The 15,669-nt window shown below is 45.3% G+C and overlaps 1 protein-coding gene across 2 annotated transcripts in view; it reads right to left on the reverse strand.

The window, feature by feature from the left end:
* Window positions 1-2,104: 2,104 nt before the first annotated feature.
* Window positions 2,105-15,669, reverse strand: part of lrp2bp (LRP2 binding protein) — a 91,691-nt gene continuing 78,126 nt past the window's right edge. For both annotated transcript variants that reach the window (XM_085981361.1, XM_085981370.1), the window contains exons 8-10: window positions 10,959-11,182; window positions 8,529-8,694; window positions 2,105-3,723 (exon numbers count right to left, since the gene is read on the reverse strand). In XM_085981361.1, the coding sequence (XP_085837487.1) occupies window positions 3,658-3,723; window positions 8,529-8,694; window positions 10,959-11,182 (456 nt within the window). In that variant the 3' untranslated portion in view covers window positions 2,105-3,657. The remainder of the gene's footprint in view (window positions 3,724-8,528; window positions 8,695-10,958; window positions 11,183-15,669) is intronic.

Consider the following 15,669-nt stretch of genomic DNA (forward strand, 5'->3'; position numbering starts at 1 on the left):
CTTACATCCCATTACTTTTTTCTAACTTTTATTAACTCCACCAGGTTCCTCTCCTTGCCTTATTTTTAGGTTCCCTTGTATCGCTGATAGTGTGTCCTTTCTCCACTGTGAAAACAGATACAAAGTACTCATTTAACAAGTCTGCCATTTCCTTATTGTCCATTATAGTCTTGTCTGCATCTGTCTTTAATGAGCCCCTCTATTCCCCATTGCCACTTTCTTTCTCTTATATTTCTAAAAACTGGCTAGCTTTGATATCCCTTGCACGTTTTTTCATATTCCCTTTTTGCATTTTGTATCCCTTTATCCCTCCCAGTCTGCTGGATTTCCACTCTTCCTTGCATTGTGCATGTCTTTTAGCTCGATACTGCTCTTACCTTGTCTATTGACCATTGTTAATTATACTTATTTTAGGGGGGTGTACTGGTTTTCTATTGTACCAAATAAATATGAATAATTCCCATGGTTTGTGGGTTCACCCATTAATAGCTCAGCCCCATATACTGTGGTCAATTCATTTCTTTTTCTAAGTTTGCCTTACTTAAATTGAAAACCCTGCTTTGTGACTCCCCTTTCTCCCTCTCACACCTAATATCAAATTCAATCATATTATGGTCACTATTCCCAACATGCTCCCTCACCGTCAGATTTTTAACTAATTCTGGTTCATTACTCATCACTAAATCTAGAATGGCCTGATCCGTTGTTGGTTCCAAAATGTAACTGTTCCAGAAAACTGTCCTGAATACATTCTAGAAATTCACTGCCTTTACTACTTGAGCTGTTCGACTTCTCCCAGCTTATGTGAAAATTAAAATCTCCCATTTTAAACCACATTGTTTCTGCTGCATGTTTCCTGGGCTCTCATTTATATATACCCTACTCTCTCTTAGGCAGTCCCTCAGAACTGAGGATGACTTGCTTCCACACTAAAAATGAGTTCTCAGGTGATTGATGAGTCCAATGCGGGACCTACAGTCTCTGTCACAGGTGGGGCAGACAGTGGTTGAAGGGGCGGGTGGGTGGGGTGCTTGGGTTGACGTGCGCTCCTTCCGCTGTTTGCACTTGGCTTCCGCTTGCTCCCGGCGAAGAGACTCGAGGTGTTTGGTGCCTTCCCAGATGCTTCTCCTCTTTGTGCGGTCTTGGGCCAGGGATTCCCAGGTGTCAGTGGGGATGTTGCACTTTTTCCAAGGAGGCTTTGAGGGGGTCCTTGAAGCGTTTCCTCTGCCCACCTGGGGCTCTCTTGCCGTGTCAGAGCTCCCTACTACTACTACTTCTTCTCAGGCAGTCCCTCGGAACCGAGGATGACTTGCTTCCACATTAAAAATTAGTTCTCAGGTGACTGATGAGTCCACTGCGGGACCTACAGTCTCTGTCACAGGTGGGGCAGACGCTGGTTGAACTCATGAATTCATGAACTCATTTCTCTTATCTGGAAGGAGAGCAGCATGCCAGGGGATCTCAGAGATGCCGTAATTGTGACCATCTTCAAGAAAGGTGACAAATCCGATTGCGGTAATTACAGAGGAAGTTTCCCTGCTGTCTACCACAGGGAAAGTCATCACAAGAATCCTCCTCAATCGCCTTCTCCCAGTGGCCGAAGAGCTCCCTACTACATCACTACTATCAGCAGGTCTGTAGAAAACTCCTTCCAAAGTCTCACATCCTTTCTGTTCCTGAACTCTACCCATAGTGTTTCTACTGCCTTATTACACTTACATTAGTTTGTTTCTATTGCTGACATTGTGTACTTTTATCCCTATTGCTGCTCCTCCTCCTTTCCCAATCCTTTCTAAATAGCCTGTAGCCTGGAATATTAGCTCCCAATTATGCCCAGTTACTACATCATGCCCTTTAAGCTGAATTTGTGTTTCTAATTCACTTGTTTTATTTCTTATGCTATGTCCATTTGTGTATATTGTACTAATAAACTAAATATGCACATCGTGAGGGAGAGAGTTTTGTTTTTTCCTTTATTTTGACACTGCAGTTTTTCCTGTTTTGAATATATTCCTGCCAAGCACCATTGGGGAGTCCCACAGCTACCAGCTGTTGGTCAATATCAGCTAAATGAACCCAATGTTAGTCTTTTGACAATGCCATGTAATATCATAAATACATTTTATTTCTATACATGTTTGATGATTTTGCGAGAAGAAACACTCAGAAGAATCCGCCGCATTCTGGGGTTAAGACAGAACTTGCATTTATAGAGAAGTTCTATCAGTTGCCCAGAACAACCCAAAGCATTTTAAAGTGAAGTGCAAGCTGTTGCTGTGTAGACAAACACAGCAGCCAATTTTGCAAGGTCTTGTAAACACGAGATGTTTTTAGTGGTGGTTGAGGGAAGCACGTTGGCTGACCAGGACATTGTGAATAGTGCCATGGGATCACTTACACCCACCTGAGCTGGCAATTAGGGGCTCTGTTTAATGTCTCATCTGAAATCACTCCCTCAACCCTGCAATGAAGTTGTCGGTCTAGATTGTGAGCTCAAATCCTGAAGTGGAAAAGACTTAAGATGATAGCCATATTAATTCCAGTTCAGTGCACATCAATGTGGTGTGGCAGTATTGCTGCTGACATCACATAATCTTGCACATCGTCTTCAATGTTTAAACACATAAAATACAGGACCTGTTGTCTTACTGTTCTGAAAAGCCCCGTGTAAACATAATGTCTATTACTAAAGGCTGCCATTTCGCCTTCGTAACATCTCCGCCTCTGCCCCTACCTCAGCCCGCCCGCCTTTGAAATCCTCATCCTCGAGATTCGACTGTATAAAGCTCTCTGGCCGGTTTCTCAACCCCCACCCAGCCAATCTTGCACAAAATCCCACTTGCCCATCACCCCTATTCTCACTGACCTATATTGAGGCCCAGTCCCCAGTGCTTCAAATTTAAAATTCTAATCCTCCTGTTTAAATCCCTCCATTGCCAGGCCTCCCTATCTCTGCAAGTCGCCTCAAGCACTACACAATTCCGCGTCTCCCCCCCACAAAACTTTCCATTCTTCTGACTCATGTTTCTTGTGCCTCTCCCTCTTTCGCCCCATCATTGTTGACCATGTCTTCAACCGTCTAGGTCTGGGAATTCTCTCCCTAACCCTCTGCTTTTAAGGCCATCCTTAAAGCCCAGCTCTATGACCAAGCTTTAGCCCACACTCCTAATATCTCCTTTGGCTTGGTTTGCATTTTCTTGATTATGCCTCCGTGAAATTCTTTAAGATGTTAATTATAAATCAATGGATGGGTCAACTCCAATTCTGGACTCCTTGTCTGTTAACATGTCAGAAGTCTTTTTAAGCAAAAACTGCCAAAAGACCTCGTTAAAGTATTGCAGGATAATTTTTTAAAAATATATATGACAAAAATCTGATATGGTCTAAATTGTTACTCTGGAAGTTTGAGATGAGTAGATGGCTCAGCTCTGTGAAGCCCAAACTCATGCTTGTCTAGTAATAAGGAGTTGAAGATGTTTTCCAGGAATCACAAGCCTTCTTTACTCAGGACTTAGTGATGGATCTGCAATTTCCCGTTTCCAAAATGACGTGGCATTAACTACATGATGAAAAACTGTTGCTTAACTATACCTAGTTGTCGTAACAATAAGCCACAGGGCAGAGTCTATTCAAGGGTTTCACCACAATGGCCTCTTCTTAAATTCTTTCCATTATAACTTGAAAATGCAGGTCAGCTGCTATATCACGATCCATGTTAATTGCCTTGGATTAAAAAAGCATTAACAGTCAGGTTAGATATTTCTTCTTTTCAGCAGTGCAATAATATATACTACGCGACACTTGGAATGGTTAGGCAGTAAATACAGCCTTGCCAGTGTCGCCCTCATTCCAAGAACAAGTTAAAAATAAATGTGCTCCAGAACACTGAACATAGATCTCCAAGTAAACTATCGGAGGCTGGGATTTTTTGCTGGGACGCACAACATTGCCACAATAACAGTACAGAAAATTACTTATAAAGTTTAGTTAAAATCTGTTAGGTAATTGGGAAGTTGCTGAAGGTGACAATTTAGTGTATTCTGACAGGCTGTGCTGCTATCAGCCCCCCTCTTCTAGCACATTCGATTAATAAATATGCGCTTAGCATAAAAATCCTGGAAGATAAAAGGTGCAGTATCTTCTCCTATTTTGGCTCCGATGCAAAAGTCCAAACGGCAATACATCCAGTCAACCAACAATAGCTTCAGTCCAAGAAATTTAGTACTCTAACTTTCCACAAGGGCAAAGCCAATCAAACATTCTCCTCTTTCAATAGTAAGATGTTAAATAATGCCAACCTCCTTCCTCTCAACATGAAAAAAATGTGATATTTGATATCTGAGTGAGCGGACCTGCGGGAGGAACGGGGTCGGAGACCGGGGATAAAGGCAGCGCGGAGCAGAGGCCTGGGCGTCTGAGCGAGTGGACCTGCGGGAGGAACGGAGTCAGAGACCGGGGATAAAGGCAGCACGGAGCAGAGACCAGAGACCTGGGAGTCTGAGTGAGCGGACCTGCGGTAGGAACGGAGTCGGAGACGGGGGATAAAGGCAGCACGGAGCAGAGACCCGAGAGTCTGAGCGAGTGGACCATCTGCGAGGGAGACAGTCGGCAAGCGACACAATGAAGGAGTGACGACAGAATTCAAAGGTGTCGCTGGCACAAGGGAGCTGAGAGGTGAGTATCGGGTGCGTATTTGTGGTAAGTCTTTTTTGCTCTGTTTTCAGTATATTTTTGCTAAGTAGTTCTTAGCCTATCTAATAGAGGGAGGTGCTAATTGGTGGGTAGCTGTCGAGTGTTTCTTAAGTTTATTTCTGTTAAATTACCTCCATAGTCTGCTAAATAGAAGCATGGCAGGGCAGCTCAGTCCCGTGATTTGCACATCCTGTGGGAAATCCTGGACGCTTCTTGCGCTTCTGGAAGTGTCGCCAACTGCAGCAACTCGAACTCCGGGTTTCGGAGCTTGAGCGACAGCTGGAGTCACTACAGTGCACCCGCGAGGCTGAGAAATACTTGGAAAGCACGTTTCTAGAAGTGGTCACCCCGCAGCCTCAGAATGTGCAGGCAGAGAGGGAATGGGTGACCACCAGACAGAGAAGGAGGACCAGGCAGGTAGTGCAGGAATCCACAGAGTGCAACTCACTCAATAACTGGTTCACAGTTCTGGAAACTGGTGGGGGTGATGGCTCCTCTGGGGAAAGCAGTCAGAGCCAAGGCCAGGACACCACAGGTAGGCTCAGCTGCATGGGGCGGGGCAGGGGATGGAAGAAGAGTGGAAGAGCAATAATGATAGGGGATTCATTAGTTAGGGGAACAGATAGGCGTTTCTGTGGACGTAGACGTGACTCCAGGATGGTATGTTGCCTCCCTGGTGCCAGGGTCAAGGATGTCACTGAGCGGCTGCAGGACACACTGAGGGGGGAGGGTGAACAGCCAGAGGTCGTTGTCCATATCGGTACCAACGACATAGGCAGAAAGAGGGGTGAGGTCCTGCAGGCAGACTATAGGGAGCTAGGAAAGAGATTAAAAAGCAGGACCTCAAAGGTAGTAATCTCTGGATAACTCCCAGTGCCATGCGCTAGTGAGTACAGGAATAGGAGGATAGAAGAGATGAATGCATGGCTGGAGAGATGGTGCAGGAGGGAGGGTTTTAGATTGGAACCATTTCTGGGGAAGGTGGGACCTGTACAAGCCGGACGGGTTACACCTCAACAGAGCCGGGACCAATATTCTCGCGGGGAGGTTTGCTAGTGCTGTTGGGGCAGGTTTAAACTAGCTTGGCAGGGGGATGGGCACCAGCATGTAGGAGTGGAGGGGAGGAATGGGGTGCATGGAAGTGTGAGTGTGTTGGATGGTACTGGAGGGAAAGGTAGTGCTGGAGGTGGAAGTAGTACCATATTAGATAGGAGACTAAGAAAGACTACGAAAAATTCAAAAATGGGTTTAGAATGCATGTACGTAAACGCACAAAGTGTGATGAATAAAGTTGGTGAGCTACAAGCACAATTAGCCGTGTGGCAATATGATGTTGTGGCAATAATGGAAACGTGGCTTAAAAACGGTGAGGACTGGGCACTTAATATTCAAGGGTACAAGGTGTTCAGAAAAGATAGGGAAGGAAAAAAGGGAGGTGGGGTGGCAGTGCTGATTAAGGAAGACATTGTAGTGTTGGAAAGGGAGGATGTTCTTGAGGGGACAAGGACAGAATCCATTTGGTTAGAGTTGAGGAGCAAAACAGGTATGATCACGTTATTGGGGGTATTCTACAGGCTTCCAAATAGCGAGAGGGAGGTAGAGGAGCAAATATGCAGGGAAATCGCAGAGATATGCAAGAGCTAGAGAGTGGTGATATTGGGAGACTTTAATTACCCAAATATCGATTGGGATAATGCTAGGGTAAAGGGAAAGGAGGGGGAGGAGTTTCTGAAATATGTTCAGGAGAATTTCCTTGACCAGTATGTTCTTGGCCCAACTAGGAAGGGGGCATAGCAACAGAAAACGCTGGAAAAACTCAGCAGGCCAGGGCAGCATCCGTGGAGAGAGAAACAGAGTCAACGTTTCAGGTCGATGATCTTTCGTCAGAAGGAGGCATTGCTGGATTTGGTGCTGGGGAATGAGGTGGGCCATGTCAACCAAGTGTCTGTGGGAGAACACTTGGGTACAAGTGATCATCGTACCTTAAGATTTAGATTAGCAATGGAGAGGAGCAAGGAACAATCTAGAGTGAAACTTCTAAACTAGAATAGGGCTAACTGCAATGGGATGCGAAAGGATCTAGCCAGGGTAAAATGGAACCAAAGACTGACAGGAAAAACTGTAAGGGAACAATGGGTGATCTTTAAGGAGGAGATGTTCCAAGTACAGGCTAGGTACATTCCAACAAGAGGGAAGGGTAAGGGAACCAAAGCAAGGGCTCCTTGGATGACGAGGGAGAGAGAGAAACAAAAAAAAGGAGGGTGTATGATGAATGTCAGGTGAATTCTTCAAGGGAGAACCAGACCAAATACAATAAGTTGAGAGGGGACGTGAAGATGAAAATAAGATTGGCAAAGAGGGAATATGAGAGTAGAATGGCGGGTAACATAAAAGGGAACCCAAAAATCTTCTACCGGCACGTAAACAGTAAGCGGGTAGTAAGAGGCGGGGTGGGGCCTATTAGGGACAAAGAATGTGATACTGTATATGCTTAGAGGCGCAGGGCAAGGCTAGAATACTCGATGAGTAATTTGATGCATTTTGGCAGAAGGAACAGGGAGAAGCAATATACACTTAATGGCACAGTTTTAAAGAGTATGCAGGGACAGAGGGACCTGGGAGTTAATGTGCATAGGTCCCTGAAGGGACCTATTGAGAGAGTGGTTAGCAAAGCATATGGGACCTTAGGCTTCATAAATAGAGGTATTGAGTACAAAAGTAGAGAAGTTATGCTGAACCTCTGTAAAGCGCTGGTTAGGCCACAACTGGAGTATTGCGTCCAGTTCTGGTCACCATACTTTAGGAAGGATGTGAAGGCCCTTGAAAGGAGGCAGAGGAGATTTACCAGAATGGTTCTGGGGATGTGGGGATCTTAGCTACAAGGACAGTTTGGAGAAGCTGGATTTTGTTTTCATTAAAGCAAAGGAGGTTGAGGCATGATTTGATAGAGGTGTACCAGATTATGACGGATTTGGATAGGCTAGACGGGGAAAGGCTGTTCCCACTAGTTGATGGTACAAGGACTAGGGGACACAGATTTAAGGTTTTGGGCAAGAGATACAGGGGGGATGTGAGGAAAAACTTTTTTACGCAGCGAGTGGTGAGGACCTGGAACTCGCTGCCGACGGAAGTGGTGGAAGCGGAGACACTCATTGTTTTCAAGGGGAGACTGGATAGGCACTTGAGGAAAATAAACTTGCAGGGCTACAGGGATAGAGCGGGGGAATGGGACTGACTGGATTGCTCTGCAGAGAGTTGGCACGGACTCAATGGCCTCCTTCTGTGCCGTTATGACTCTATATGGGACATTTAATGTGGGATGTAGATTGATCTCCCAACTCCATTTTCTGCTGGTCTTAGCATCATTGCCGTGGATAGACATCAATTGGAGTTCAGGCACCTCCCTATGTCGGGAAGGAAAATTTCAAAAAAAGCCATTGCTCAGGCACTTACATGCACCTCCTAGCGACAGCAACATTGGCAGAGATCTGAAACCAGGTTGTTTATGCAGCTCAGGCACATTAAGAGGAACAGGAGCGAGCAGGTGAATTTAATTATGCTGAAGTTATCATTTTCTGTTTCTGAAATTATGCACACACACACACCCAAAAAGACAAGTGAAGTAATTAATTTATACTTCACTTGTGGGACAGGTCAATATGACTGAAGCAGCCTGGAGTCATGCAGGATTTGTCACATGAAGGGATTTCTCATCAGTTACTCAATGGGCAGTACATTCTGATAAAGCTCATACTGAAAAAAATCCATATTTAGGATGAAATTATACTTGTGTTGGTGATCTGTTGGTTCATTGTAACAACATTTTTAGAACCTACCCTGCAGAAGTATTTTCTGGCTTCTACTTCATCTTGTTTTGTCCCTAAGCCCAACTGTAGACATCTGCCGTAGTAGAAAGCAGCCATGGCGATACCCTTTACTATGTAAGTTGGCAGACAATCAGTTTCTTTCGCTATTAACGGGATATTGTCATATTGGGCAACCCTGGTGTAAATTTGAGACAAATTATGAGTTTGAAAAAAGATCATAACACAATAAACAACAAACAATGCACCAACATTCTGATTAAGTGGAAATCTCAAATAGATGGTAACCAGATAAATCTTGTAAACCTAGACACAGAAGATGGTGCTAATTATAAAGTGATGATTAAACAATTACAGTCACTCAGCCTTACATTGCTGGATTAATAAATCCAATTTATGAATAAAATGCCACATGTCACATGCCGTATAAATATCTAGAAATATCCAAGTTCTGAATAAGCAAAAGCAAATCACAAATTGCAGCTCTATAGAAATGCTTTGCTTTTGCTATGTTTAGCCCATTGGTTAACACATTTATGTTAATTTTATCTCTGTGCTATTTTAACACAGTCAGTACCCATTTATTTTAAACTAGCTGGAGTGCCCGGCGGTGCTGAGGGTTTTTTGAGGGCATGTTGTTATGATGCTGGTGCAAAGTCTGGCCCTGTGCCTTGTTGATTGACATTGCGGGGAAGGAGAGAGAGAGAGAGAGAGGTAAGGAGAGAGAGGTAAGGAGAGAGAGAGAGAGAGAGGGGGAGAGAGAGAGAGGGGGAAGGAGAGAGAGAGAGAGAGGGGGAAGGAGAGAGAGAGAGAGAGAGAGAGGGAAGGAGAGAGAGAGGGAAGGAGAGAGGGATAGAAGGAGAAGGAGAGAGAGATAGGAGAGAAGGGGGGGAAGGAGAGAGAGAGGGGGGGAAGGAGAGAGAGAGAGAGAGAGAGGGGGAAGGAGAGAGAGGGAAGGAGAGAGAGAAAGGGAAGGAGAGAGAGAGGGAAGGAGAGAGAGAGAGAGAGAGAGAGGGAAGGGGAGAGAGAGGGAAGGGGAGAGAGAGAGGGAGGCCCGGAGTCCCCGTGCGCGGCGTAGCGCCTGAGGGCTGGCCCGAGTGCCCCGTTGATTGACATTGCGGGGAAGGAGAGAGAGAGGGAAGGAGCAAGAGAGGGAAGGAGCGAGAGAGAGGGAAGGAGAGAGGTAGAGAGAGGGAAGGAGAGAGAGAGAGAGACAGGGAGGCCCAGAGTCCCCGTGCGCGGCGTAGCACCTGAGGCCAGGCCCGAGTCACCCCAGCTGAGCTCACGCTTGAGGCCCGGCCCGAGTCACCCGAGCTGAGATCCCGCTCCGGACCGCCGCCCAACGTCAACAACAAACACCGTCCTCACCTGTGACGATTAGCCGCAGCTTGCTGTTCGCTGGGCAGGGAGGAAGGAGGGAATGGCGCCTGATGGCCGCGAGGGTGTACTCCCGCTTCGGGAGAGAGAGAGAGAGAGAGAGGGGGGGAAAGGAGAGAGAGAGAGAGGGAAATTCCTGAATCAATACTAATGAATGAACAATTTCCTCACCTCCATTACCATTTTTTTAGCTTCAGGCCTGGCCGGTCTTTAATGGCCGCCACTCACCTCACTAACGGCAGTTTGAAGGATTAGGCCCCGCCCACAAACACCATGAAACGCCCCGCCCTAATGAGCGGTAGGATTGGTCAACCGCTAATGAGCGGATTTTTTCCCGTTTTTTGAACGTTTTTTGTCTACTGTCCGAACAATTTTTGTCTGAACTAAAAGTAAACATGCCTATGACACTCCTCTAATCATAAGCTTTCTTTTGATACAACATGTGTGTAGGTACGCTCTATAACTTTTGAGTGATGCCCGGACATACACACAGACAGACACCACGATCCTTTTATATATATAATAATAGATGAGTAGACTGAATTAAAATAGGAGAGTCAGGACATTAACGTGAATGCATTAAGCAGCCTGCTAAATAAAGTAATCAGAGGGAGTTAAACTCCCATGTGACCAATTTTGGAACAGCATTGGCAGAGGCTCAACAGCTGGTATGTACCCACACTTTTGGTCGCACGTTATATATGGCATGAGAAGACCCAGTTGGTGACATGGAGAAAGTAACAAAAAGAGAGAGAGTACCATTTTGCCCAAAAAAGAGGAAATAAAAACGAATTATACAAAAGGAATGATTCAAACAAAACTGCAGGTTAATGGATTTTTATGTCAACGATTGCTGCATAATGCCATTCTCAGCATGTTTAAATTAAATTTTCCATATAACCCTACCAGCTCACCTACAATGTTTTGAGCTGCTTTGATCAGGAAAGTGGAGTTGCCCCTGACTCATTGGTCCTCCTCTCCAGGGGACAGTTTGGCTCTCCCTAGGCACAATTACATTTCTGTATGGTTATGTTGACGAAAAATTAGATTGTTAATTCTCATTACCTTTGAGCAAGTTCAACAGCACTATGGTACAGTTTACGACTGTAAAGGTAAGCAACTAGGTGACCCTGAGCATAAACATTGCCTCTGCTTGATGCTGCCTTCAGGCATTCCCAAGCTGACTGTGCGTCCTTACGGATACCTTGCCCAGTGAGGTACAGTAAACCCAACGCACCCTGAGACTCTAGACTTCCATTACCACAGGCTTCGGAATGCCAAAAGAATGCCTAGAAAAAGGGAAGCATATAAGAATAGCACATTTATTAGGAAGTTGGAATTTAAAAAATGCTACGGCACGAGGCTCAAACAGAATTAAACTTTATACGCAATCAGGGCAACCCTTAACTGTAAAAACTGGAGCTTTCACATATAAAACTACACATCATTCAGGTTTAGACGCTGCAGTTCCAATTTTAAAAAACACAACCAAAGGCACTGTAAATGTTATCCTATGAATGTATTATTCTGTGATTTATTTTTAGTTTTCACTTAAAAAAAAAGTAATATAGCCATTGGGCAAAGATTTTCTGCTGCAGCAGAATCCCCTGTATAGTTGTTGGAGGGGAAGGGAAACTGCACCCTCCGCAGCATTGTGTTCTTGACGCTGGACGATTTTCCAGGGTCAGGGCAATTTAAATATTGTTGGTGGGTTCCTGATGAAAATCCTGCCTTGATTGAGGAGCAGGGTGGGGGCTGGGGGGTGGGATAGGGACCAATCCGGTAGATCTTGAATACTTGATGCTAGTGGCCTGTGGACCAGCCCCAAATAGTTTTCGATTTTTTTTCAAAAATTACCCTAAATCCTGCCTTAAACTATGCAATCACTTGTCTGGAGTGCTAGGGCATAAATGAGAGGAAATGGTTGATGTATTCTCATCATTTGTGTGTCATTGAGTGTCAGCCTTGGCCCAGCGATCGCATTCTCACCTCAGAGTCAGAAGGTGGTGGGTTTAAGTCCCACTGCAAGTCCTGAGCTCATAATCTAGGCCGATACTTCAGTGCAGCACTGAGGGAGTTCTGCAATGTTGGAGTGGCCGTCTTTCGGATGATACGTTAAACCAAGGCCTTGTCTGCCTGTTCAGGTGAAGATTAAAGATCCTGTGGCACTATTTGAAGAACAGCAGGGGAGCTCGCCCAGTGTCGTGGTCCACATTTATCTTTCAATCAACACTGCCAAAAATAAATGATCTGGTCATTTATCTTGTTTCTGTTCGTGGGATCTTGCAGTGCACAAATTGACTCTTGTATTTGCCTACCAAATCTGTGATTACAGTTCAAAAGCAAGTTTTTTATACACCCACCCACATTAGGGCAGATGTACGCTACATTCTTAGCATTTCTGGTGAAAAATCCCAGAAGTGATGGGGGTGCGGAGAGCTGGAGTTAAACCAGGGAACCAGTGCAACTCTTACACATCTGCCAATGCACTTTATTATGGTTATGTTTATGTTAATGTATGTTGAATGTTTAAATGTCTTAATCTAAATGTACTCTCTCGGGAGCCGCAAGCCTACATTTCGTTGTACTGCACTTGTGCACTAACAATGACAATAAAAGTTGATTTGATTTGATTTGATTTGATTCCCCAGATTTACATCACGTAAATGTACTTTATTGAAAATCAATAAAAAAAGGAAAGTATAAAATACAGCAGTTGACCTTATTTATGTCAAAAATCTCACGTTTATAGTGAGCCAAAATACTTTAATTAAGCACTGCTTAAACTTATATAATGTTACAGCACAGAAATCTGCCATCAGGTCTACATGGGTATTTTATCCACATCAGCCACCCAGTCTAATCACACTTCCCTGCTTGCTCCTCACATCTTTTAATATTCAGGTAATCATCTCATTTTTTTTAAAGAATTGATGGACTCTTTCAACAAAAGTTTGTGGCAAGGAATTCCACATTCTAACCACAATATGTGCAACTAATTTTTTCAACCTTCCCTTTAATTCTTTTTGCAATTGTCTTAAATGTGCCTTCTCTCATTACCACCTCACAAACCAGTGGCAACAATCCATCACTTCAAAATCGAGGATCTCTATCAGGTCACCCTTTACCTTCTCAACTCTAGTGAGGAAAGCCCTAACCTTTCATGCCCTGAAATCCCTCATCCCTGGTAACATCCTAGTAAATCTATTCTGTGCTTTTTCCATTGCTTTGATATCCTTCCTATAATGAGGTTTGCAAAATAACACGTAATACTCAAACTATGGCCTAATTACGACCTTGTACAAATTCAACCTAACCTCCTGGCTTTTGTATCCTATAGGGGGAAAAATTCGGTTGTTTGGCGCTAACAGGGCGCAAAGCAACTCGCGCCCGGGTGCGGGGCCGTCAACGCCTCCTGCGAAATTCAGCGGGAGGTTACCGGCGGCAGTAACCGTTAGTGCCCCGTGGTGATGATGTCATCGCCGTGCGCAGCACCCCGCTTAAGAGCTTCGGTAGCGCTCCCTGACTTGCCGCCGGACGCTATGTCCAACGGGCCTGCCTGCAGCCGGGGTGGCGCTATTTAAAGGTGAGGTGCTGGGCGGCCATTTTTGTTGCTGGCCGCCTGCCAGCACCTGCCTCCGCTGCCATCCCCGGTCTCCTGACCCGCCCCCCCCCGCGGAGTGCCGGCTGCGCTCCATGAGCCCGGCACTTCTCTTGAGTGCTGGGCTCTTTTGTTGGCACTCCCATCCCCGGTGGCCCAGCTGGGCCCCGGGTTGCGATGCGCAAGGCCCCTCCCCTTTAAGAAGGGAGGAAGGCCTGCAATACCGCGGTGCGACGTGCCGCAGAATTCCCTCGCAGTGCCCCAAGAGGGAGGCGGGGCGCTTCCAGTAGCACCCCGCTTCCCTCTTGGGGCGCTGCCACTCTATTTCGGCCACGGGGACGCTAATTTTTCCGGGGCACTAAAAGTAGCACCCAGGCGAAGTTAGCGCCCCAAAGGGGGCGCAACTCAATTCCTCCCCCATGTCTCTAGATATAACAAACATTTGGTTTCTTTTTTATGGCCTTATCTACCATGCTGCAATCTTTACTGATGTGTTCCTGCACACCAAGGTTCTTCTGCTCCATTGAAAATATTACTGAGCCAAGTTGGCACTTCAAATACCAGTTGCCTTGCTGATACAGCCAGGAGGGCTCAATGGGAGGCAAGTATAATAGATAGGGATAGCTTAAGGGTGACAGACACGTGTGATTAAAAATAGACGTGACTGGCAAGCATTATAAGAAGTGAATGTGACACTTATGGCAGGTGCTCGCTAGTCTACTCCTCTTAGTTCAAAGTTGCTTAATTCAAATTATCTGATAATTCCATTTTTTCTTAGAAGTTTAGCAGTTTCCCACTTTCCTGTGCTTAATTCAAATTATTAGTTAATATAAACTTTTTAGCATAAATTGGAAATTAGATGAAAATGTGTATTAGAAAGAACATAAGAAATAGGAGCTGGAGTAGGCCATTTGGCCCTTCGAGCCTGCTCCGCCATTCAATAAGATCATGGCTGATCTTCTACTTCAACTCCACCTTCCCGCACTATCTCCATATCCCTTAATTCCCTTCTTTTCCAAAAATTTATCGACCTCTGTCTTGAATATACTCAATGACTTAGCATCCACAGCTCTCTGGGGTCGAAAATTCCGAAGATTCACAACCCTTTGGGTGAAGAAATTTCTCCTCATCTCAGTCTTAAATGGCTGACCCCTTATTCGTGACTGTGACCCCGTGTTCTAGATTCCCCAGCCAGGGGAAACATTTTCCCAGCATTAACCCTGTCAAGCCCCTTAAGAATTTTATATGTTTCAATTAGATCACCTCTCATTCTTCTAAACGCTAAAGAATATAGAACAACAGAAAATGCTAGAAACACTCAGCAGGTCATAGAGTCATAACGGCACAGAAGGAGGCCATTCGGCCCATCGAGTCCATGCCAGCTCTCTGTAGAGCAATCCAGTCAGTCTCATTTCCCGCTCTATCCCCGCAGTCCTGCAAGTTTATTTCCCACAAGTGCCTATCCGGTCTCCCCTTGTAAACATTGAGTGTCTCCGCTTCCACCACTTCCGTTGGCAGCGAGTTCCAGGTCCTCACCACTCGCTGCGTAAAAAAGTTTTTCCTCATATCCCCCCTGTATCTCTTGCCCAAAACCTTAAATCTGTGTCCCCTAGTCCTTGTACCGTCAACTAGTGGGAACAGCCTTTCCTCGTCTAGCCTATCCAAACCCATCATAATCTTGTACACCTCTATCAAATCACCCCTCAACCTCCTTTGCTCTAATGAAAACAAATCCAGCTTCTCCACCCTGTCCTTGTAGCTAAGATCCCCCATCCCTGGAACCATTCTGGTAAATCTCCTCTGCACCCTCTCAAGGGCTTTCACATCCTTCCTAAAGTGTGGTGACCAGAACTGGATGCAATACTTCAGTTGTGGCCTAACCAGCGCTTTATAAAGGTTCAGCATAACTTCTCTACTTTTGTACTCAATACCTCTATTTATGAAGCCCCAGATCCCAAATGCTTTGTTAACCACTCTCAATATGTCCTGCCACCTTCAGGGACCTATGCACATTAACTCCCAGGTCCCTCTGTCCCTGCACACTCTTTAAAATTGTGCCATTAAGTGTATATTGCCTTTCCCTGTTCCTTCTGCCAAAATGCATCACTTCACACTTCTCTGTATTAAATTCCATCTGCCACTTGTCTGCCCATTCTGCTAGCCTTTCTATGTCCT

This window comes from Somniosus microcephalus, chromosome 1 (genome assembly GCF_052327205.1).
Source record: "Somniosus microcephalus isolate GS21.2 chromosome 1, FLI_Smic_1.0, whole genome shotgun sequence".
Classification (NCBI taxonomy): Eukaryota; Metazoa; Chordata; class Chondrichthyes; order Squaliformes; family Somniosidae; genus Somniosus; species Somniosus microcephalus.